This window comes from Prionailurus bengalensis, chromosome B2, assembly GCF_016509475.1.
Source record: "Prionailurus bengalensis isolate Pbe53 chromosome B2, Fcat_Pben_1.1_paternal_pri, whole genome shotgun sequence".
In the NCBI taxonomy this organism is placed as follows: domain Eukaryota; kingdom Metazoa; phylum Chordata; class Mammalia; order Carnivora; family Felidae; genus Prionailurus; species Prionailurus bengalensis.
Window position 1 is genome coordinate 36,706,060 of NC_057349.1, and position 23,400 is coordinate 36,729,459.

A 23,400-nucleotide genomic window follows, 5' to 3' on the forward strand; every position below is an offset into this window, starting at 1 on the left:
ATCCTCTTACTCCTCCCTTTTATGTTTTGATGTCACAGTGTATCTCTTTTTATACTGCATATTCATTAACAAACTTTGTAGCTATAGTTATTTTTATTACACTCATTCTTTAACTTTTATACTAGAGCTACATGGTCAACACCACTCATATTTACAGTGTTAGAGTATTCTGAATTTGACTATATACTTACCTTTTTTAGGGTATTGTATGTTTTCATATGTGTTCATGTCAATAATTAGTGTCCTTTCATTTCAGCTTAAAGAACTCCTTTCAGCATTTCTTGTAAGGTGGATCTCATGGTGATGAATTACTTCAGCTTTTGTTTGTCTAAAAAAATCTTTCTCTCTCCTTCATTGCTGAAGGGTAATTTTGCCAGAGAGAGTATTCTTGGTTGGCATTTTTTTTTTCTTTCAGCACTTTGAATATATGGTTCCACACATTCCTGGCTTGTCAGGGTTTGGCTAAGAAATCTGTTTTGGCAAGCTTGGAGGGTTCCCTTCTAAGTTACAAGCTTTTTTTCTCTTACTACTTTTAAGATTTTCTCTTTGTCTTTGAGTTTTGGCAGTTTTATTATAATGTGTCTTGGAAAGGATCTCATTAAGTTGGTTTTGTTTGGTGAGCCATGAGCTTCATGAACTTGGATATCCAAATCTCTCCCCAGATCTGGGCTTTTCTCAATCACTGTTTCTTTAAATAAGCTTTCTTTCCCCTTCTCCCTCTCTTCTTTTCCTAAAACTTCAATAATTTGCAGATTGGTGCTTTTGATGATATTCCATAGATCACACAGGTTTAATGTTTTTCATTTTTTTTTCTTTGTTATCCTCTGAATAAATTCAGAGTTCCTGTCTTTTATCTCACAGATTCTTTCTTCTGCCTGATCCATTCTATTGTTGATGACCACTGTTGCACTTTTCATTTCTTTGTATTCCTCAGCTCCAAAATTTTTGATTGGCTCTTTTTTCATGATTTCTGTCTCTATTAAATCTCTTGTTTTGTTTGTGTATTTTTTTCATGATTTCATTGAATTATCTTTCTGTGTTTTCCTGTAGTTCACTGAGTTTCCTTAAAACAGCTTTGTTGAATTCTTTATCATGTAAATTGCAAATTTCCATGTCTTTGGGGTTGGTTGCTAGAAAATTATTGTGACCCTTTGGTGGTATCACATTCCTTAAAGTTTTGTATTGCTGTCTTTGCCTTTGATGTAGTAGTCATGTCCCCTAGTCTTTACCATCTTTGGGAGAAAAATATCTTCCCTCAGCCCTGTTGGTGATTCTGCGGCTCTCAGAGACCTTCTGTGGATAAACCTGCTCTACACTTCTTTATCCCTTTTGTGGAGGAATTCTTAAGCTTGTGTGCCTTCTCTCAATCCTGCAGTGCACCAAGTTGACAACCTCCCTTTTGTTTTCCCAAACGTGATGCTAAAGCTCAAGTTTGTGATCTCCCCCCTAGCCAACAAATTTGGGCTGGCTTTCTTCATGTAGTCCCTAGCCATCTGGCAAAGTGAGCTCTCACTGCTGCCATCAGGAGCATGCATGGGGAGCCAGCCACAGGGTAGGGGGAATTGTGTGGCTGAGGCATGCTGAGAGCTGGGGGCGCCCATGGGCCAGTTGGGAAATCCATGTGCCAGATGTTTCCAGTGGCCATGCTGGGCTTCCGGTGGTGGGCTCCTTGATGGAATCTGTGGTGGAGTTAGTAGTATCTGCTTCCCTTTAGCGCCTTCCTAGAGTCTTATCTGCCACTCTCTCAGCTTGTTTATGCCCACACCCCCCTGTCCCCTAGCCATGCAGCTCATGATTTAGTTCTCTGGATGGGGTGGGAGAGAAATGAGCCTCTTTGGCAGCATCCTACATAGCTGGGGAAGCTGGATGCTCATTTACATGCTCTCATTTGCCCCTACAGGAGAAATTAAAGGCTGAGAAGATCTCCCTTGGTCCTAAGCTGTGCAGCCTTGGGGGAGGGGTGATGTGGATAAAGTCAAGTCTTTCCTCTTACCTTATCCAGTGCACTCAAACTCATGTTTTTTTGCTTCAACTGTGTGCAGGAACTTCTCTTCTGGAAATCTGGACTTCCACAAAGGCTCTTGTGTCCATGGGTGATTAATAGTGCTTTCCATGGGGTTCTAGGACAGTGTCTGAGAGGGGTTAGAGCTGGTTCATGGCCACTGCAGGTTTCACACCTAGACTGAGGTCTGGATGCCTGTTCTCTGATGCATGGTGGGTGAGACTCTTCCTGAGTTCCTTGACATATGGTGCTGGATCGCAGAGCTCCCACAAAGCCACTTTTGTCCATTGATAAAAACCAAATTATTGTTTTTTGTTAGGGGACAGAAACAAAGAACATCTTATTCTACCATGTGTTGACGTCACCAGCCTGTAGTCAAACATTGAATGTATTATCATAGTTACACTTTTACTTTACTTTCTCTCCTTTCTGTATATAGGACTGATTTGAGTTCCAAGAAAATGTATTCATGTATTCAGGATAACTGAGAAATTACTATAGTAGGATGAAGTGATATTTATTCTTTAGACACTGCTTTTAAAATTCATGAAAATTCCATTTCTTCTAGATGGTGTGCAAATAATTTCCATCCTTCCATTTACTGGGAAAGAATTTAATGTTCACATTATTTTGAGTATTAGTTATTTTAATTTCCTCATTACTTAATATTTTAACTATTTAATAGTTTAGAAAGAAGAGAGAATTGACCTAGACACTGCTTATCTAGTCCTGGGAAGGCAGCTTGATGACATGGGAAAAACAGCAATTTTATTCAGATAGACCCAAATTTGTCACCTACCCTCACCACTGACCTGTGGAGTGTCCCTTGACAGGTTGCTTTTCTTTTCTATGACTTAGGTTTTTACATTATTAATTTGGAAATAGTAATACCCACCTTGCAGGATTGTTGTGAGACTAAATTATATTATTAGCAAATTCTTATCTTGCTAAGTAACAAATCCACCCTAATTTTTCTCCTTTTCTGTTTATGACAACAAATGGCTTTAAGAGAGGTTGTTTAGCTTGGTTTTCAAGTCTAGGTTGGGAATCATTTCCCTGTGACTCCTTGTAGATACTGCATTGTCTTCTGGTATCTCTTGTGACTGATTAAGCCTCTTCTGTAAATGTGCTTCATAGGTGATCTGTCTTTTCTTTCGGTTTGATTTTGTTCTTTGTCTTTCAAACAGTTTCACCATGATGTCTCCAACCATGTGCACATGTTTCCCCAGTGTGTCTTCCATTTCACTAATTCTCCCTTCAACTTGTTTGTAACAACTCATTCTTTTTTATAAGTGAGTTTTTATGTTTGTCACAGTTGTATGCAATTTTGAAAAACATGTTTATTTTGAGAGAGAGAGCACGAGCAAGCACACAAGTGGGGGGTGGGACAGAGAGAAAACGTGCAGCCAGTGCAGAGCCAGAGGCGGGGCTCAGTCCCACAAGTGGTGAGATCATGACCTGAGCTGAAATCAAGAGTTTGATGCTTAACTGACTGAGCCACTGAGGCACCCCGGTATGCAGTTTTAAAAAAGAAAGAAATTCTGTAACTCTTGTTATGAAAACTTAAGTCTATCTCACTCTCCAGGAGCAACCATTAATCTCTCAACAGATTCTTTCATTTGCCTCCATATCTCTAAATGGTGTGCTCTGATTGCTCCTTTGCCAGGTTAGACATTACCTATTGCCTTTTTTCTGTGGAAGATGAAGATTTAGCTCTTTTTTATCCTGTGCCCCTCCTGCCATTTTCCATCCCTTTGTTCTTACATAACTATAACATAGTTATATTCTATTTCGGTTAGATAAATATTTGTTTACACCATTATAACTGTGTAAAACCAATCGCAGTTGAGCATATGGTATATCAGTGGTCCTCATAATGGTTCCCTAAACCCTTTCATGGAATGTGCAAGGTCAAAATGTATTTTTATCATTATACTAAGACATTTGCCCTTTTTACTGTGTTGGCATTTGACTAATGGTGCAGAAGCAGTAGTAGGAAGGACTGGTGACTCCTTAGCACGAATCAAGGCTGTGGCACCGTACTGTACTTGTAGCTGTTGTAGTCTTCACTGCCATATGCTCACAGTTAAAAAGAAATGTAGTGGCTTTTGGCAAGTTTTTTATCTTAATTTCTTGGCTTGGGATGTCCATGTCACTTAAATTGTATTAATTGAAATGTCATACTCATAAATGCTGGACTTCTGATTTCTGTGTATTTTATTTCTTGAGACTGATCAGTTTTTCCACTTAAAATTCTGGGCAGAGGGCTAATTTCATTGCTCTTTCCTTACTCTGATTGAGTTTTTCTAGTCTCATTTCCCGGGACAGGGCAATTTTCCACTAAGAACTTTATGCGGAAGGCTCAGCTTCATTTCCTCCACATTGTATAGGCTCCAGGTTGTCTCCTTACCTATGTTGAAAGTAAAGCACTGAGGAAAGTGTCGCCTTGATGAACACACATGGGAATGGTTAGAATGGGGGAAGAATATAAATTTGTTGATTTTAGAACTCTAATTTCCTTGACTGCCTAAGTTTTCCTAATATATAGAAAGTATTGCCTATTCTTTTTTTTTTTTTTTAATTTTTTTTTTCAACGTTTATTTATTTTTGGGACAGAGAGAGACAGAGCATGAACGGGGGAGGGGCAGAGAGAGAGGGAGACACAGAATGGGAAGCAGGCTCCAGGCTCCGAGCCATCAGCCCAGAGCCCGACACGGGGCTCGAACTCACGGACCGCGAGATCGTGACCTGGCTGAAGTCGGACGCTTAACCGACTGCGCCACCCAGGCGCCCCGAAAGTATTGCCTATTCTTAATGTAATGAAAAATAGGTTATGATTTTCAGCTCTTTAATGGGATTAGCATATAACATTTGAACACCACCCTTTCAGGAAGTGCTATTTACTGTACTGGATGCATCAACAGGAATCCTTCCTGGGATTAGGAATATGCTGTCAAGTATATTTGTGCCAGCTATTCTTGCAACAAATAATTGGGGTGCTCTAAACCAGTCCAAGCAAGGAGAATCTGAAAAACACATTTTCACCGAAACCATCAACAGATACCTTTCATTTTTAGATGGTAAGTACAAAATTTAACGTTTAGTACATTACTGAAAATGAGCAGATTAACTGTAAGATCTGTTATTAAAGATAAGCTTTAGACGAAAACCATTCCATCTTAAAAGAAAGTATTACTCAAAATAATTATGAGACCTAGAAGTAAGAAATCAAATCGTTAGAACCTCTCATTTCCGGGGATCTTTGCAGGAGTAGGATATATTTTTAAAAAATTTTCCATTGTAGCAAGAAGATTCTATTCCTATGTTATTAATGAAAAATTCCACCATATTTAAAAATATTACTATATTATTAGCTCTTTCAAAAATATACAACTTTATTAGTTCATATTATTAAAATATATATTATTAACAAATAACCAAGTCACAATCTAACAATCAGTTTGTATTTATGTTTCTCTAACATTTGAGTAATTATAGCTGGAACCACACATTGACATTAAACACCTCTTCTCAATATTGTTTCTTCTCTTTTAGGTGCTAGAGTAAGTATTGAGGGCACAGTTAAGTTAAAGAAGGTAGACAATGTCGATTTTTCCAAACTGCATACTTTTGAAGAAGTGACAGCTGCAGCCAGCAATTCAGAAATGGTTCGTCAGCTAGAGGATGTGCTGATGACATGGTACAGACAGATCGAACAGGTGAGCTAACTCAAGTATTACATCAGATGTGAGTTGTAGCTCTCAGCTGTGTCCTAGCCATTGCATTGTGTCCCTGAAAGTAAAGGGAAGAGGAATCTTGCAGATTCGGTTATGAAACTCAGCTTATTCTTGACCTCAGTGCAAAATCATTGTTCTCTGGGGGCCACTGAAAACCAATTTTAATTTTAAACATTTTAAATATTTTTAAACATTTAAATATTTTAAAATATTTTAAATACCTAAAAATATTTTAAATATTTTAAATATGTCTCACTCTTAAGGAGGAACCATAACCATATGGGTTGAGAATGAAAAAAATGAAGAATCAGGAATAGCCAGTGTTCATTCCAATACTTTATATATTGTTTATACTCTTCATAAGAGAAAAGAAGAGGATACAATGAAGCAACTATAGCCACAGTGCTAGACACTAAATAAATACCTCTTGGTTGATCAATGGAATTGTCTATGTTGACAAAGATGTTCAAACTAGGCTCATTCATGTCACTACTACAACTCTCTGGCCAAATAAATTTTCTCTGGCAGTAGGGAAAGCAGCAATAAGAATGGGGCATATGTTAACATTCTGAGAGGTGCCAACCTACATTACCCGTACTGCCCCAAATCAGGCACTATGCAATTGCTCTAAACTGAAAGAGGCCTCTAGGAGCCAACTCATGGATCTCTAGCTTATGAGCACAGGTCAGTGGAGCTAGAGAAGAAAACGTTCAGTCAAGTGAAGACTAAGGCAAAAAAAAATCTTAACTGAGTAAAAGCTAGAAAAAAGCACTTTCAATTTACCTCTCTTAGAGCTATGTTAGAAGGAAGGAGGTGCATTTGGAATGGAAAAATTGGAGGACTTTGGAAACTCCACCAGGGCCTGGAGTGCTGGTCACAGAATTTGTTCCAGGTGTCACTAGGAAATTGAAGTGGATAATAGAGCACCGCAGGACTTCTGTACCCACTTACTATGTCGCTGGAGGAAAGGGGAGCTGTAACCCATTGTGGAAATCAGGCTCTGTCCTACACAATGGCTGAGGAGATCCCCCCAATTATTGCAATCAATCAATGTAGATTTTCTTTCATGAAAATGAACAAGCAAAAGAAAATAGCTGAGATTTAGGGAGATTTAACAAGTTGAAATAAGAAAATCACATTGGGCAATTGCAGCAAATGGCTCCAATTAAGTAGAATCAATGCAGGAAACGGGAGAGATCTTTAATCTAAAATAAACATCTGAACCATGACATCTAAAATAAACATTGACCTTGTCATACGCAAAAATTAGTCAAGATAAATTATAAACATAAATTTGAAAGCTAAAAATGAAAAAAAAAACCAGATACACACGACAAATTGGATGAATCTCAAAAACACTGTGAGTGAACAAAAGCAACCCTAAATAAGTAATGTGAAAAATAAAACAAAACCTATAAATGAATCAGAACACAACATAGAGCTCTATTGATATCTTCTTAAGATACAAAATTCTGAAGCCATGAAAGAAAAAACTGACATATTTGACTACATAAAAACAATTTACCAACTTCCATATGTCAAAAATTACCATGACCAAAATTAAAAAACGACTTTCTTGGAGAAAATATAATCAGCATATATAACAAAGAGTATCCATAATATGTAAAGATCTTCTTTACATCATTAAGAAATGGGCAACATTGAAAAAAAAAATAGGCCAAGGATATGAACAATGTCATTCAAGGAAAGTACATGGAGATATTTGACCTGGGAGTGGGTGGGAGGGGGGTTTAGGAGGTCATGATATCTTCAAATATTTGATGGGATTTCATGTGAAATTAAACTTGCAGTGTATGGCCCTAAATGGCAGAAGACCAGGTGGTGGCTGCAAGGAGAGAGATTTTTAATCTTGAAATCAGGATAATTTTCTCACAGAATCCCTTCTTCACACACACACAAATACAGAATGTACTGCATCCTGAAAGTACCCAATTTGAGGCTGGTATCTATCTACGAAACATGTTGTAACAGGAATTAAATTTCAAGAATTTTCATTCTTTAATTCTGTGATTCAAACTAGATAGACCTTCAGCCAGTTAAGAGAAATTTAAATTATGTCTAGTGTCCTCTATTTAAGGTGATGAGGAAGCTTGTGATAGGATTAGGAAAGAGTTCTACACAGAATGGTTAAAATTAAAAGCAAGTAACTTTCATGGAGTGAAGAAAGAACCTTCATGGGTCTGAAAAATCAACTATGTATTTTACTTCCTTTGTATTCTTAAAAATTCCATCACAATTTAAGTTATGTGAAGCTATAAACATAAAAAGTACAGAAAACAATATAACAAAGACCCCTGAAACTACCACTGAGATTAAATAGATTCTCATTTTACTTCAGATCTGTTTTATTTTCATGAAAGCCTCCAACCCATCCCTTTCCTTCCCTCTATGTTACCACTATCCTGATGTTTTTGTCTCTCATTCTCCTGAAAGTTGTACACTTTTATTGCATTTTCATATTTATAAGCTTTAAATTATATATATTAAAATTATATGTATACACTATGTATATATATAAATACAGAATATATATTTGTGATTAAGGTCTTTATACAATTGGTATTTATAATATCATTTCACAGTTTATGTTTTTTCTCATTTAGCATTCTCTTTCATCTATGTTGGTACAAATAAATTAAATCATTCACTTAACTACTGTCTGGTGTTCCTATCAGTTTATTATACACATTTTCAGACATTAAGATACATTTAAGTCATGTCTAATATCCTCTGTTTAAAGAGGTAGAGAGATTTGTTCATCCATTCCCTCAGAAAGACAGTTGTTTCTATTTTTAGAAATTCAGTTAATTTTTAGAATTCAGTTAATACCTTTGTTCAGATCTCCTTTGCACAGGTTCTAGAGTTTCTCAGTGGAATTGCTGACAGCAATAGCATATGGCTTTTTTTATTGGGTATTACATAGCCCTCCAAAGAGTGGTTATATTAACTTACTTCATTTTTATAGAAGCATATGAGTTCCCATTTCTTCAAATCTTTTGTTGCACTTGGATCATTAGATTTTTAATCTTTGTCAGTATGTTGGGTGTGGAATGATATCTTATTTTGTATTACTCTGATTTCTGTTGAGGTTGAATGTGTTCAATGGCTATTTAAGTTTTCTCTTTGTTGAATTGCCTGTTCACATCCTTCACCTAGTTTTATTTCAGATTGCTTGATGATATCTTACCAAGTTGCTGGAGTTTAAATGATATTTTCCATATGTTAACTTTGTTGGTCTCCATTGTGTCCTACATTTTCATTTGGTATGGTGTCTTTAGTCATGTGAAAGTTTTATATTTTAATGTAAACATATTAGTTACAAATTGTAATCCAGCTTCATTTTAGCTACCTCCAGTGGTAGGAACTTGTGCTTTTTGTATTTTATTTAAGAAACCCTTTTCTACTTAAATATTATGTAGATATTCTCCTGAGTTATTTATTTACCTTAAATATTAGTGAAATCTACAGAAATAAATGCCATAAAAGAAACAAATTGTTGTAAAATGAACACTCATGTAACCTTTGCACAAGTTAAGAAGCAGCATTACCAGCACCTAACAGCCCTCATGCATCCCTCTTCCCAATTTTAACTCCCTTTTCTTCCCCCAGTGGTAACCATTTTCTTGACAATTATGATATTTAGTTCCATGCTTTACTTCATCATTTTCCCCTCATCTCCTATGTTTTCTTTAAAAGTGTTGCCATTTTGTTTTTAATATTTAGGTTTGTAATCCATCTGGAATTAATTGTGTATGTGGAGTAGGAATCTAATTTTGTCTTTTTCCATATAGTTAACCAATTGTCCCCAAAATAAGCTGTTTAGTTAATAGCCCATTGTTTCCTCCTGACAAATTTTTAATATCACTCTGTAATATATAAAGTTTCTAAATCCCTTTGTCTATCCCACTGGTCTACTTATTTGGGTTTTACACTCAGGTAATACTGCTTTCATTTCTGTAGTTTTTTTACTAAGTCAACATTTGTCATGACAAGTCACTTTATGTATTTTTCTTCAAAATTGCATTGGTTATTTCTGGTTAACTATTCTTCCAAATTAATTTTAAGACTAGCTTTTCAAGTATTCTGAAAAACTCTATTGATATTTTGATTGGTTTTCACTAAATGTATACATTAATTTAGAGAAAATTGTCACCTTTATATGGTTGAAGATTTCCATCCATGAACATGGTATTTCTCTCCATTTATTTAGGTCTTCTTTTGTATGCTGAAAGTAAGTTTTCTAATTTTATCCACAAAGATATTGTACATCTTTTGCTAATCTCTAGATATCTGATCATTGTTGTTGTTTGTTACAGCAAATACTATCTTCTTTTAGAAATTACATTTTCAGATTGCTATATGGCTTGTAAAGAAATGCTACATCCAGTGTACATCCAGTAACCTTACTGAATTGTTCACTTTTACTTATTATAGAAGTTTGTCTTTAGATATTCTTGAATTTTAAAAATGTAGCCAAACATATCATCTTTGATTATGACAATTTTTTTTGAGAGAGAGAACACACAAGAAGGGCAGAAGGAGAGAGAGAGAGAATCTTAAGCAGGCTCCACACCTAGTGCTGAGCCGGATGTGGGGTTCAATCTCATGACCATGAGATCGTGACCTGAGCCGAAATCAAGTCTGACATTCAACCAGCTGAGCCACCCAGGCACACTGCCACTATTGTTTTTGTTTTTTTTTTTTAATTTCCAATTCTTATGCCTTTTGGTTGCTTTTCTTGTTTGGAGACCTCCATTACCACGTTGAATAGTAGTGGGTGGTGTTAGTGGCAAATTTTTCTTGTCCTTGGTTTTAAAGTGATATTTTCTAAAATTTCATCATTAAATATGAGGTTTGCTATAGATTTTTGGTAGATACTATTTATCATGTTAAAGAAGTTCCCTTTTGTTCTTAGTTTCCTAAGAGTTTTTCTTTTAATTTTTTTTTAATGTTTATTTTTGAGACAGAGAGAGACAGCACAAATGGGGGAGGGGTAGAGAGAGAGGGAGACAGAATCTGAATCAGGCTTCAGGCTCTGAACTGTCAGCACAGAGACTGACACAGGGCTCAAACTCACAAACCATGAGATCACGACCTGAGCAGAAGTCAGATGCTTAACTGACTAAGCCACCGAGGCATCCCAGTTTGCTGAGAGTTTTTAATATTCTTCAATTAAAATTTATAAAAATTTTTAGCTTCCTTTGAAAAGATACAAACAATGAGGTTTTACCAAAGAAGAAAATAACATTCTTAAATTCTGTGAATTTTTTTTTTTTTTTTTAATTGCAGGTACTTATTGAGAGTGAGCAGATGAGAAAGGAAGCTGATGATTCAGGTCCACTTACTGAATTGGAACACTGGAAACGCATGTCAGCCAAATTCAATTATATCATTGAACAGATTAAAGGACCAAGTTGTAAGGCTGTCATAAATGTGCTTAATGTTGCACACTCCAAACTGTTAAAGGTAAAAGGCCTTTTATTTTAAAATTTGATATGCTTCAGAACAACCAACTAGAAAATTACCCTTCTTGAACTGCTTCTTCACATCATATACTGGAACCATGTGTTTAGAGGTTTTAAACGTTGAGTGAGGCTTTCTCATATTCCACAATTATTTCCCAAAGAGGAAAAGGAAGTATAGAAATGAAGACTTATTTCTCAATATTTTGTATATCAATTTTGACAATACTACTATGGAATGATTGGTATTTATTTTTAAGTTGTTTTTGAAATTGTTAATCAATAGAAGCTCATTGAGGTAAAGAACTACATAGAAAGTCAAAAACAAAAATGTGCTCTTGTTAGATAGCTCATGTCCACTAGTCCACAGTTTGGTTTGATTTTTTCTGGGTCCTTTTATTTTTCTGTATTCTTTCTTTAAAAAATTTATCTATATTTATCTATATCTGTATCTGTCTATCTAGATATATATCCTTTTCTCAAAGACCCCAAATAATGCAATGTTATAAATAACTAACCTAGAAAAGTCACTCCAGGTAGAAGCAAGTCCAGCTTAAGCCTACAAACAAAATGTTAATTACAAAAAGAATGAGTCTTTAGTTTTAGTAAATCATTTAAGGTGTTTTAGTAAATAATTTAAGGTGATTAAGTAAATCATTTAAGTTTAGTAAAATCATTTAAGGTGTAATTAACAGACAAAATGTTAATTACAAAAAGAATGAGTCTTTAGTTTTAGTAAATCATTTAGTAAATCAGTTAAGGTGATAACTTTGTCTTAAATAATATAAGAAACAGATGTATCAATCACATTTCAGTATCAGCTACTTTAGTATATGTATGATTACGGAAGATAGCCTGAATTTCTTTTTTTTTTTTTAAATTTTTTTAATGTTTATATTAGAGAGAGAGAGAGAGAGAGAGACAGTGCACAAACGGGGGAAGGGCAGAGAGAGAGAGAGACAGGGAGACACAGAATCTGAAGCAGGCTCCAGGCTCTGAGCTGTCAGCACAGAGCCTGACGTGGGGCTCAAACTCATGAGCTGTGAGATCATGACCTGGGCTGCAGGCAGACGCTTAACCGACTGAGCCACCCAGGTGCCCCCTGAATTTCTTGATTAAAATTAAGTACAGTGATATATTTGGATGTTTCATGGAATTCTTATACATTTTTTCCCTTAGAATTGGCGTGATTTGGATGCAAGAATAACAGATACAGCAAATGAATCAAAAGATAATGTCAGATATTTGTACACTTTAGAAAAAGTGTGTCAACCTCTCTATAACTATGACCTAGTAAGTATGCTTTTTAAAGTGTACTTTTAAAAATAACTCATTTTAAAATAACTTAATATATGTGTATTGGGAAATGTATACTGCAGAAAAATTATATAAAAGATATATTTTCCTGTTATACATCTATCATGAATTATAAACTTACTTATTATTCCAAACTACATTTAAATATTTGACATTATCATGAGTATAATCTCATTTGTGAATTAAACTGATTAATCCATTGCACATCACAAATTACCCCAGAACTGATTCACATAAAACACAGTTCCTATAAATCAAGAATCCAGGCATAGCATAGTTTGAGTGTCTCTGCCTCAGGGTGTCTCATGAACTTGTGGACAAACTATTAGCTGGGAATGTGGTCTCACGGGAAGTGGAGACTAAGAGTTGGAGGGTCCACTTCTAAGCTTGCTCATATGGTTGTTGGCAGGCCCCAGTTGCACACCAGATGAGTTTTTACATAGGGTAACTTGCTTCCCCTAGGGTGAATGATCCAGGAATGAGCAAGAGAGAGTGCCCAACCAGCATTACCCTGATATCAAAGCACTACAAAAAGAAATAGAAAGATATCCCATGTTCATGGATTGGAAGAATGAATATTGTTAAAATTTCCACACTACCCAAAGCCATCTATATATTCATACAATTCCTATCAAATTTCCAGTGACAGTTTTTGCAATAATGGAGAAAAATCCTGAAATTTATATTGTACGTACCTACAAAAGATGTCCACTAGTCAAAACAATCCTGAGAAAGAATAATAAAGCTAGAGACATTGCACTTCCTGATTTCTAGCTATACTGCAAAGCTAGAGTAACTAAAGCATTATGGTACTGGCATAAAAATAGACACATCAATCAGACAGAAACAAGAGAGATAAATTCTCACACATATGGTCAAAAATTTTTGACAAGGGAGCTAAGACTACTCAGTGAGGAAAGGATAGTCTCTTCAATAAATAGTATTGGGAAAACTGAATAATCATATGCAAAAGAATGAAATTAGACCCCTATCTTACATTGCTCACAAAATTTAACTTGGAATGGGTTAAAGACTTCATTGTAACACAAGAAACCATAAAACTCCTGGAAGAAAGAATGGGGAAAACACTTCTTGACATTGGTTTTAGGGATGATTTTTTGGATATTATATCAAATATGTATTATTATAATATATATTATTATATAATATATTATTATATAATATATTATATTATAATATTATATATATATCTCTCAACAAAATGTAAAGGCAACCTATGGAATGGAAGAGAATATTTGCAAATCATATGTCAGATAAGGAATCAATGTTCAAAATATGTAAGAATTTATACAACTCAATAACAAAAGCAAACAATATAATGGAAAAAATGGGCAGGAACTGAAGAGACATTTTCCCAAAGAAGTCATCCCAATAACTAATGAGAACGTGAAAGGAAGCTCAACATCACTAATCATTAGGAAGTACAAATCAAAACCACAATGTAATATCACCTCATAGCTATTAGAATGGCTATCATCAAAAAAACAAGATAACAAGGATGTGGAGAAAAGAGAACCCTTGTCTACTGTTAGTGGGAATGTAAATTGATGCAGTCACTATGGAAAACAGTATGGAGACTCCTCAAAAGATTAAATAGAATTACCATATGATCCAGCAATTCCACTACTGGGTATCTTTTCAAAGTAAATGAAATAAGGATATCTGCACTCCCATGTTCATCACAGTATTACTTACTCATAATAACCAAGATATGGAAAAAACCTAGGTGTCTATCACTGGGTAAGTGGATATATATATGAAAGATGGAAATCTTGCCATTTGTGACATGGGTGGACCTTGAGGACATTATGTTAAATGAAGTAAGTACGACAGAGAAAGACAAACACTGTGTGATCTCACTTATATGTGGAATTTTAAAAAGCCAAACTCAGGTAACTAACTCATAGAACGTTAGTTGCCAGGGCTGGGAAGTGGGGGAAATGGAAAGATGTTGGTCAATGAGTATAAAATTCCAGTTATAAATCCATAAGTTTTGGGAACCTGATGTAGAGCATGGTACATTTTATCCTTTCTTTAGTAGAGAGGGGAAGTCAAGGAAACTAATATTTGTTGAGAACTTATGGCAGTGTTGCCCAACTTTGGCTGGGTGTTGCCTCTTTTGTGGATCACGTTTAGCCAGGAGAGTTCCCCCAGGCAATTGTGTTTTTAAAGGTGTCCACAGGGGCGCCTGGGTGGCTCAGTCGGTTAAGCGCCAACTTCGGCTCAGGTCATGATCTCACGGTCCGTGGGTTCGAGCCCCGCGTCAGGCTCTGTGCTGACAGCTCAGAGCCTGGAGCCTGTTTCGGATTCTGTGTCTCCCTCTCTCTCACCCTCCCCCGTTCATGCTCTGTCTCTCTCTGTCTCAAAAATAAATAAATGTTAAAAAAAAATAAATAAAAAATAAAAAAATAAAGGTGTCCACAGTCTTGAAAACCCCTGGCCTTTTAGTGTAGGCATTGTAATACATACTTTCCATGCATTTTCATTCTGTATGCAAAACAGTCCTCATTTTAAAAACAAAGAATAGAATTTGAGCATTTCTACAACTTTAAGTCATGAGACTGAATTTGAAATCTAGCACTCTGGCATTTTGCTTTGTTTTTGTTCCTGCTTCTCCATGCTGCTTCTTCAAGTTATTCTCTAAGTTAAAATGCTTTCAAAATAATTTATATTAGTGTCTGATACACATATTCAGCATTCTCCATTCTGATTTTTGAAGACATAGTTAAAGCCTCCACATGCATGTTGCCATTGCCTATATGGTTTGGTTGGCCAAACTTTTTAGGGCAGGGTCAATGCTGGTTTCATCCTGGAGTCAGGGAAAGAGGATTTGGAGAAGATAGATATGTATAGGGGTGGTTCATACCCATTCCAAGATGGTTCCGTTAACCAAGGAGTTTAATGTAGGTGAGGAGGGAAAAATGTAGAGTTGAGAGCCTTGGTCAGGACAGTTCTTACGGCCATGCAGGAATCTATTCTCCACCAGGAAGCACCATGAGAGAGAATAGGAAGACTTCCAGGAGCAGTCTTGGAATTGATTCCATAAAGAGATGATGGGTTTTATTTACAGCTTATTTACACCTTTAGTACCAGCAACTGGACTTCTGCTGGGGACCTTTTAAAAATCCGTTTCACATTAGAACATGTTGCATCACTTTTTAGGTGTTTGTGTGCATATGATCATGAGTAAAACAAACCAAATTGGTAATAGAGAATTATGGCCGTTACTTGGCTCACTCAGGAGCTCAGTGACTTGATTCCCCAGCTTTATAGCATGTGCAGTTAAAATCTATTTCTAAGAAAAATCAGAATTATCACATGTCACATGCATTTGGGCTTACAAGAGTTGAAGATTCAAATATTAAATAGACATATATTTAAAGTCTATTCTAGGAGGACTACCTGCAAGTAGATATTGATGAAACAAATGCAACAAAACAATTTTTGTCAAGTGTAGCGATGGATATAACTGATCATTATACTATTCTCTGTACTTTTCTATATTATTTAAAGCTCTTCATTATAAAAAATAAACTTGGAAGAAAGGTACAATGCTTTTTATTGTTATCAAGCTCTCTAGATTTTTAGGTGTACTAATTTCAACTTCTTGGTTCAAAAGACTTGTTTAAATTTATAGAATTTTCACATCTTTTAGTTCTGGTGTTCTTTTCATCCTAGTAATTTAAAAAATTTTATTCGATTGCTCTAGCCATGGATATACATTATTACTATTATTTTGTTGTTGTTGTTGTTGTTGTTGTTATTGAGCTTTTTATATTCTCTGATGAAAGAATGTTTCAAACATTATCTTTGATATTAAAGAAGTACTAATAATACTGTCATATAATTGCTTCCCCCTCATATAGTCACTATCTTCGATGCATTCGCTGTTCTTTTTATCCTCATTTTCTTTACTGTCATTAAAAGCAAACAGCAATTGCTTTGGTTTGTAACTCACAAACTAGTTTAGCTTGTAACTCACATTTGAGCAGGAAAAGTTCAGAGGACTCATGCTTCCATTTCTTGTTGATAAATTATATGAATTTTATGTTTAATGTTTCATTTTATTATCTTGCTATTGCACTTTCTGGGTATTGGCATATCTGTCGTGTATTTTACATATAAAGTGTCAAACACTGTGTACAGATAGGTAAGAACTATGTGCTCAAGGAGCTTCTCTAATAAATGATGTTTAAATTTAGGTGAAGGTCATTTTCCTGATGGACCCATTTGGTGCCATCTCTGAGCCTTCTTCACTGGAGCTAGGGGCACTTTGTAGACTTGCTTTATTGAGAGTGGAAGGGACTCCTCCAAGGCTTATTTTCATTAGACTCTTTCTGATATACAGATAACACATACAATATGAATTCTGACATACAAGGTGACCTGCAAAGTAATGATGTTAATTTACATAAGCCACATACAATTGATTTAATTAAGCCATAGTTAACACCTGATGCCTAGGACATACAGTACACTATTCAGTAGTTATTTCTGGTTTTATTTTGTCATTATTAAAGAAATCTTTTATATATTCTGTTTTGTCCTAACAAAAGGCAAGCTCCTTGATGGTGGAACAGCCATTGACCTGTTCTTCCATCCTGATTTGTGTCACAGTTAAAAGCAGGGTCTCAAAATCTCAGGCACATAACTGTAGTTATGTAACAGCTGTGGGACAAGGTACTTAACTTCCCTGCTTCTATGTTTTCTCATCTGCACAACGGGAATAATCATAATACTTTATTTTTTAGGTTCTACGACACTTATCTTTCTCACATTTAACATCTCTGTACTCAGAGCACATCTTATAAGAGAGTCCAGTCTTAGGAATCATTGTGGATGTGACTGGACACCATCTTAGATTATTAGTTTTCCGATTGAGGTGTTTTTTTTGTTTTGTTTTGTTTTGTTTTGTTTTGTTGGTAACATTGGTATGAATTTAGACTACGGTGAGTAAGTAACCAGCCTGTGGTACAAATCTTCAAGACAGTTTATTCTCCCACCATACCCAAGGAACAAGATTTGGACATGGAATCTTTGTTCCTGTCATTTTCTCCATGGCTCGTTTATTTCATGATTACCTTTACAGAGGGCATTTAGCCTGTTGGTGACTTAGTTTTACAGGAGAGTTAAAACTTCCCATATTGAGCATTGTTTTCCTTTCTTGCTAATGTGTAAAGAATTGGTGCCATCTCGTAATCAGTGATGTTTCAGATCTGATGATCAAATGTGCCTTAAATGATCATTGTCAGCATAAATTAAGGTAGTATGTGAAGCTCTTTGCCTAGTGCCTGGCATATCGTAAGCATTCAATATACATTCGTGATGGTTTATGTCTCTCTTGTACTTGTTTCCCTTTGCTGAATGCTTTTCCACTTGTTTCACTGTTTTGCATGTATCTCTTCCACTCTGTTGTGACTGCCTCTAGAACTGTCCTTGTATTTGAATTTATATATTTGAATTTCTCCCAAATATCCTCCAAAACTGGTGGTAGTTAGTAGGTTTGCTGAAAGGTGAATTGAATTGCACAAGTGGAAATAGGTTTTAGTCTGATCTCTGTTTTAAACTAGCTTTCTGGCCATAAGCAAGTCACTTTACCCTTGAAGATATCAAGTTTCTTCATCTTTAAATAGATTATCTTGAACTATTCATCCTAAAATCATTTTCACCTCTTAAATTTTATTTTTAAACAAACTTTTAAGGTTAGATGTACAGATAAGTTACAATGACAGTACAGAATCGTCTTCAAGTTTCTCCCGTTAACACCTTGCATTTTCTTGGTACATTTGTCAAAACTGATATTCTTTTTCTGTTCCAAGATCCAGTCTGGGACACTACATTGCATTTAGTAAAATTTGACTTTAAGATCAAAGTTTCAGCCTTATTTTATGCATGTTTAGAGTTTTGAATTTTATAGAATATTGTTTATTAAAAATATAAATTTATGACGGACTTCCCTTAATATATTTCAATTTTAGGTTTCCATGGCACATGGAATACAAAATTTGATTAATGCCATCAGAATGATTCATGGTGTGTCACGGTATTATAATACCTCAGAGAGAATGACCTCGTTGTTTATCAAAGTAAGTTTCCAAGGAAGATATCACACATGTCACCCTGTAAAAAAGTTAATAATACTTTCCCTTGGGTCCAGAGAAGGGAACTGGGAAGTTTGGGTGCCTCTCCGAGTTACGGATTTTAACACTTCCAGTGGACAAGAAATGAAAGGTGTTGAGTGGTTAGTTGTACTTAACTGAAGGTGTACCCTCTTTTTGTTAGAGGTAAGCCCTCAGGTCTTTTGTTTAAATGTAGCTGGTGCTTTTCTAATTTATTCTGTTCAGATAGTTTCCTCAGGACCTAAGAATTGTGTCCACTATTAACAATGTGTCTTTAGCCTCTCCCGGTGGCCCTGTAGTTTGTGTAAAATCTTCCTCTGATGACATATGGTTCATCACTTAAGTAACTTGAAAAATCATCCATGAAACACATGAATAGAATTTCTTTGTGATTCAAGCAGAACATAAATATATAAAGTAACAGTCACATTTCTTTTAACAAGCAAATGAATAGATTTAATCATCATCTATTTCCCAAACAAGGCAAGAAGTTTAGGATTTTTCCCCATCCCTTGTCTCTCTCTTTCTTGTTATGTATGTCCCATGCTGAGATTTCTCATTTTATATTTTTGTTAATATTAAAAAAAATTTTTTTTAGCATTTATTTATTATTGAGAGACAGACACAGAGTGTGAGCAGGGGAGGGGCAGAGAGAAGGGGAGACACAGAATCTGAAGCAGGCTCCAGGCTCTGAGCTGTCAGCATAAAGCCCGATGCAGGGCTGGAACCCATGAACTGTGAGATGATGACCTGAGCTGAAGTCGGTTGCCTAACCAACTGAGCCACCCAGGCGCCCCTATTTTTGTTAATATTTTTAAACTATTTTGCCTAATATTTTGTTAACATTTTGAATCCACATGTATTCCGACTAAAATCTAAGCATTGCTAGTTTCTTTGATCACCTCTGTTTGGTGATTTCCATATCTTCCTCCATCTTGGATTCATTATTTCTTTGGGTGAAAAGTATTCTCAAATGGTTCTTTCAGAGAGAGAGTCTGTGTATGGTGAACCTCCTGAATTCCTGCATGTGTGAAAATAGCTTCATTTTGTCCTGCCACTCAAATGTTAGTTTGCCTGGGATTCCAATTTCAACATAATTTTCTTCTGGAAACTTGAAAATGTTGTTGTCTCCTATCCAGGACTGTTCATGAGAAAGTAGATGCTAATCTGATTATTTTTCCTTTGTAGGCAACCTTATTCTTTCAAGAAGCTTTTAGGATTTTTTTCTCTATCCTTGAACTTCTAAAATTTCAAAGTGATGTGTTTCTTTTTACATTTATCTTGTTCTATATTTGCTGGATTATTTCAATCCAAAGACTTTTGTCTCCATTCCTGAGAAATTTCCTTGTTTTGATTTTGACTATTCCTTACCTACCTGTTCAATTTATTTTCTCCCCTTGAATCTAACTTCCATTTCTCTTAATTTTTTTTTGTCACTTTCTGTCCTTTGACCTTTCAGCTCACTCATTTGCTCTTCATTTATGTCCCAGTTGCCAGTCAGTTCATCAATAAATTTTTTTTATTTTGATAATAAAAATTTCAACTTCCAAGTTCTCTAGTTGTTTTCTTTTCGTGATGCAAAATACTCTCATATCTTCCTCCTGAACTAATTTAGTTAATAAAAGATATTTTAAAATATTTTACATATATGTTTTTTTGTATTTCCTTTTTGTTGAGTTTAATGCCTCTGTTACCATGTTTATTTTCTTTAATTGTTTGGTCATTCTTAGTTGTCTGCCTATTTTTGTCTTCAACTCCTAATTTGCCTTCCTGTGCTGTTCCTTGTAGTCTGTCTCGTGTGTGTGGGGGGGGGGGGCAGGGGGGAATGTCAAGAGCTTTTTCTCTGACATGTCCTCCTGGGGCACAGAAGCTACCTGGGGCATAGTCCACACTCATGGCTTTGTCCTGCCAGCATATGTCATTGTTACCTACTGTACAAGCTGCTCCAATTTCAATGTGCAGCATCATAAACAAGGGATACCTCTCATTGTCTCCCACCTCAAAGATTTCCCATAAATGTTCCACCTTCATGGTAACCTTCTCCAGAACTGGGTTCTGGTTTTCTCTAGTCTTCCCCCCCACACCTCCTTTCTGGAAATTTGATCCCATGTGCTTTCCATATTTTAGGAATTCTCCAAAATGTCTGTGTGTCAACCTGCCATCTCAGTCTAACCTCCTGACCATTTAAGTGACTGTTTTTTTTCTCCCACTATTTTGGGGATGTGGTTAACTTTAAATTTAGTTTGCATGTTGAAGAATGGTGAAGAATCACACTTGGATCCTAATTAGAGGAAAGATAAACAACAGAAAAATATAGAGGACTTTGAAATTTATGGCCCCAGTGACATCAACTTAAATGCCATTAAAATTTTGAATTTTCTTGGTTTGGACTAGAATGTGTATTTCTTTACTTTTTATATTGTGGCTTCATCTTGTAAATTTACTATTTATCATCTTTTTTTGGTTATGGTTTAAAAATCTTAACTTTTATTTCTCTTTTTACCTGTAGTTATTTTGGACTTGTATTTATTTTAGGTAACAAATCAAATGGTGACAGCATGTAAAGCATATATTACTGATGGAGGAACTGTCCACGTATGGGATCAGGAAACTCCGCTTGTATTAAAGAAAATTCAGGTTTGTATAAATACTCTTATTTTCATAAAGTAAAGATTTCATTGTCTGGCCTACTTTTGTTTACTTTGTTCGTTCACAGAACACGTTAACTTTGAAAAAAAACATTTACAGAGTAGCATGAGAACATAAAATGAGCCTCATTAGAATTATCAGCTTTCCTTTATATTTAGTGCTCATTTAGGGTATAATTTGTTCCTCATCTTATCTATGGCTGCCCACATCAGACTCTTGCTGTATCATATACTCTGGTCCCTGCCTTTCACTCCAGCTCCTGTTAATTTCATTTTCTTGCCTTTTTGTTTTGACGACGACTGCCATACATTCTTAAATAATCAAGATGATAGATGGCTTCTGGTCTTGATCATCTTCTGGAGGAGGATGTTTCAGACATTTCCCCATTTTGCATTCTGCATTGCAAACCTGATGCATTCATAGGTTTTAGATACATCTTTGACTAGATTAAGGAAGTTCTATTCCTAGTTTTAGTACTAGGAGATATTTTTTAAAGTTATGAATGGGTTTTAAAAAAGAAATTTCTGCAGATATTTATTGTGATGCTTATTAGATTCTTTTCCTCAGTCTGTTAGTGTGATGGATGACATCTTTAGGTTTTCTAAAATGAGACTTTCCTGGTCATGGTATAATTAAAAAAAAACTTTAAAATTTGGGTTGCTACAATTTTGTTTGCTACAGTTTTTGCAACTATATTCATGAGAGATAGCCTGCAAATTTCCTTTCTCATAGTGTCCTTGTCAGTATTTTTGGCACTAAGGTCTCAGAATGAGTGGAGATGGAGGAGGGGAAGATAGTATGCCTCCCTTTTCTATTCTCTGGACAAGTTTGTAAAAAATTAAAAGGATCTGTGTTTTAAAGTGTGCAGGAAATGAGCACAGCAGGAAGGCTTCATCCAGAAGTTGTTATTGGCTGTCTTCTTGTGCTGATCTGTGGACTTTATGGAACCAAGGCACAAGGTTGGGCCTGGGAGGCAGAGCCACAGGATGCTCAGTGGTCTCCAAATGGGACGTGAACCGCTGCACTCACAGGGCTTTGCCTAAGCACTGCCGTCACCATTTTCTGACCTCTGGAACCAGTGATGACAGGGAACAGAAAGTGAAGAACTACACTTATTGAGACAGGGAAACCCAAAGGACCCTATGAGAGAAAAAACTGGTTTTTTTCCCCCCTTTGCTTCTTTTCCAGCTTCTTTTCTTGCTAAGACCCGCACCGGCACCCCACTCCTCACATGCCTTGTAATGCAAATAACATATGTCCTCCTCCCGAGGGACAGAGAGATAATGGTATCTTTGGAGTCTTCCAGCACAATAGATGATATCTAAGGAATGACCCAGGCAGAGCCACCATGTGCCTATTCTAGACGACTGGCACTAGACATCTGAATGCCAAGACTCATTCAGGGAGTGAGTGATATGAAGGACACCTGGATCCTGCCCTTGTTCTGCTCAGTTCCTGGATGCCTAAGAGAACACATGCACCAGGTCACAAGTGCCAGCAAAAGTCTGAGACCCCAAGCAAAAATGAGACTCAAGCTCCTTTCCTTTTCAAGTCTCCCAGATGGCTCTTCGTATCTGCTCTCTCTATATCTTCAAAAAACTTTTCTCCCACTTCCTGCTGGTTCATGTTTGATTTCCATACTGCATGAAGCCAAGGACCCTCTTTTTTTTAAAATTTTTTTTCCAACGTTTATTTATTTTTGGGACAGAGAGAGACAAAGCATGAACGGGGGAAGGGCAGAGAGAGAGGGAGACACAGAATCGGAAACAAGCTCCAGGCTCTGAGCCATCAGCCCAGAGCCCGACGCGGGGCTCGAACTCACGGACCGCGAGATCGTGACCTGGCTGAAGTCGGACGCTTAACCGACTGCGCCACCCAGGTGCCCCTGGGACCCTCTTAACTAGTCCTGTAGGACCCTGTCTTTGAGTCCTTAGACCTGGCCTGGCCTGCCTCATTAGGGTGGTTTCTCATGCTGAAAATACTTGATCCCAAACACGGGAAGAACCAGGATCATTATGTGGTTCTTGGATTTGGCCACGTAAGACAGACTTACACAGAGATAGACCAAAGCT

At 36.2% G+C, this 23,400-nt stretch overlaps 1 protein-coding gene across 1 annotated transcript in view; it reads left to right on the top strand.

The window, feature by feature from the left end:
* Positions 1-23,400, top strand: part of DNAH8 (dynein axonemal heavy chain 8) — a 327,851-nt gene that overhangs the window by 22,787 nt on the left and 281,664 nt on the right. Inside the window, exons 6-11 of the mRNA XM_043591305.1 lie at positions 4,893-5,082; positions 5,558-5,721; positions 11,050-11,226; positions 12,402-12,515; positions 18,539-18,646; positions 21,215-21,316. Of these exons, the coding sequence (XP_043447240.1) occupies positions 4,893-5,082; positions 5,558-5,721; positions 11,050-11,226; positions 12,402-12,515; positions 18,539-18,646; positions 21,215-21,316 (855 nt within the window). The remainder of the gene's footprint in view (positions 1-4,892; positions 5,083-5,557; positions 5,722-11,049; positions 11,227-12,401; positions 12,516-18,538; positions 18,647-21,214; positions 21,317-23,400) is intronic.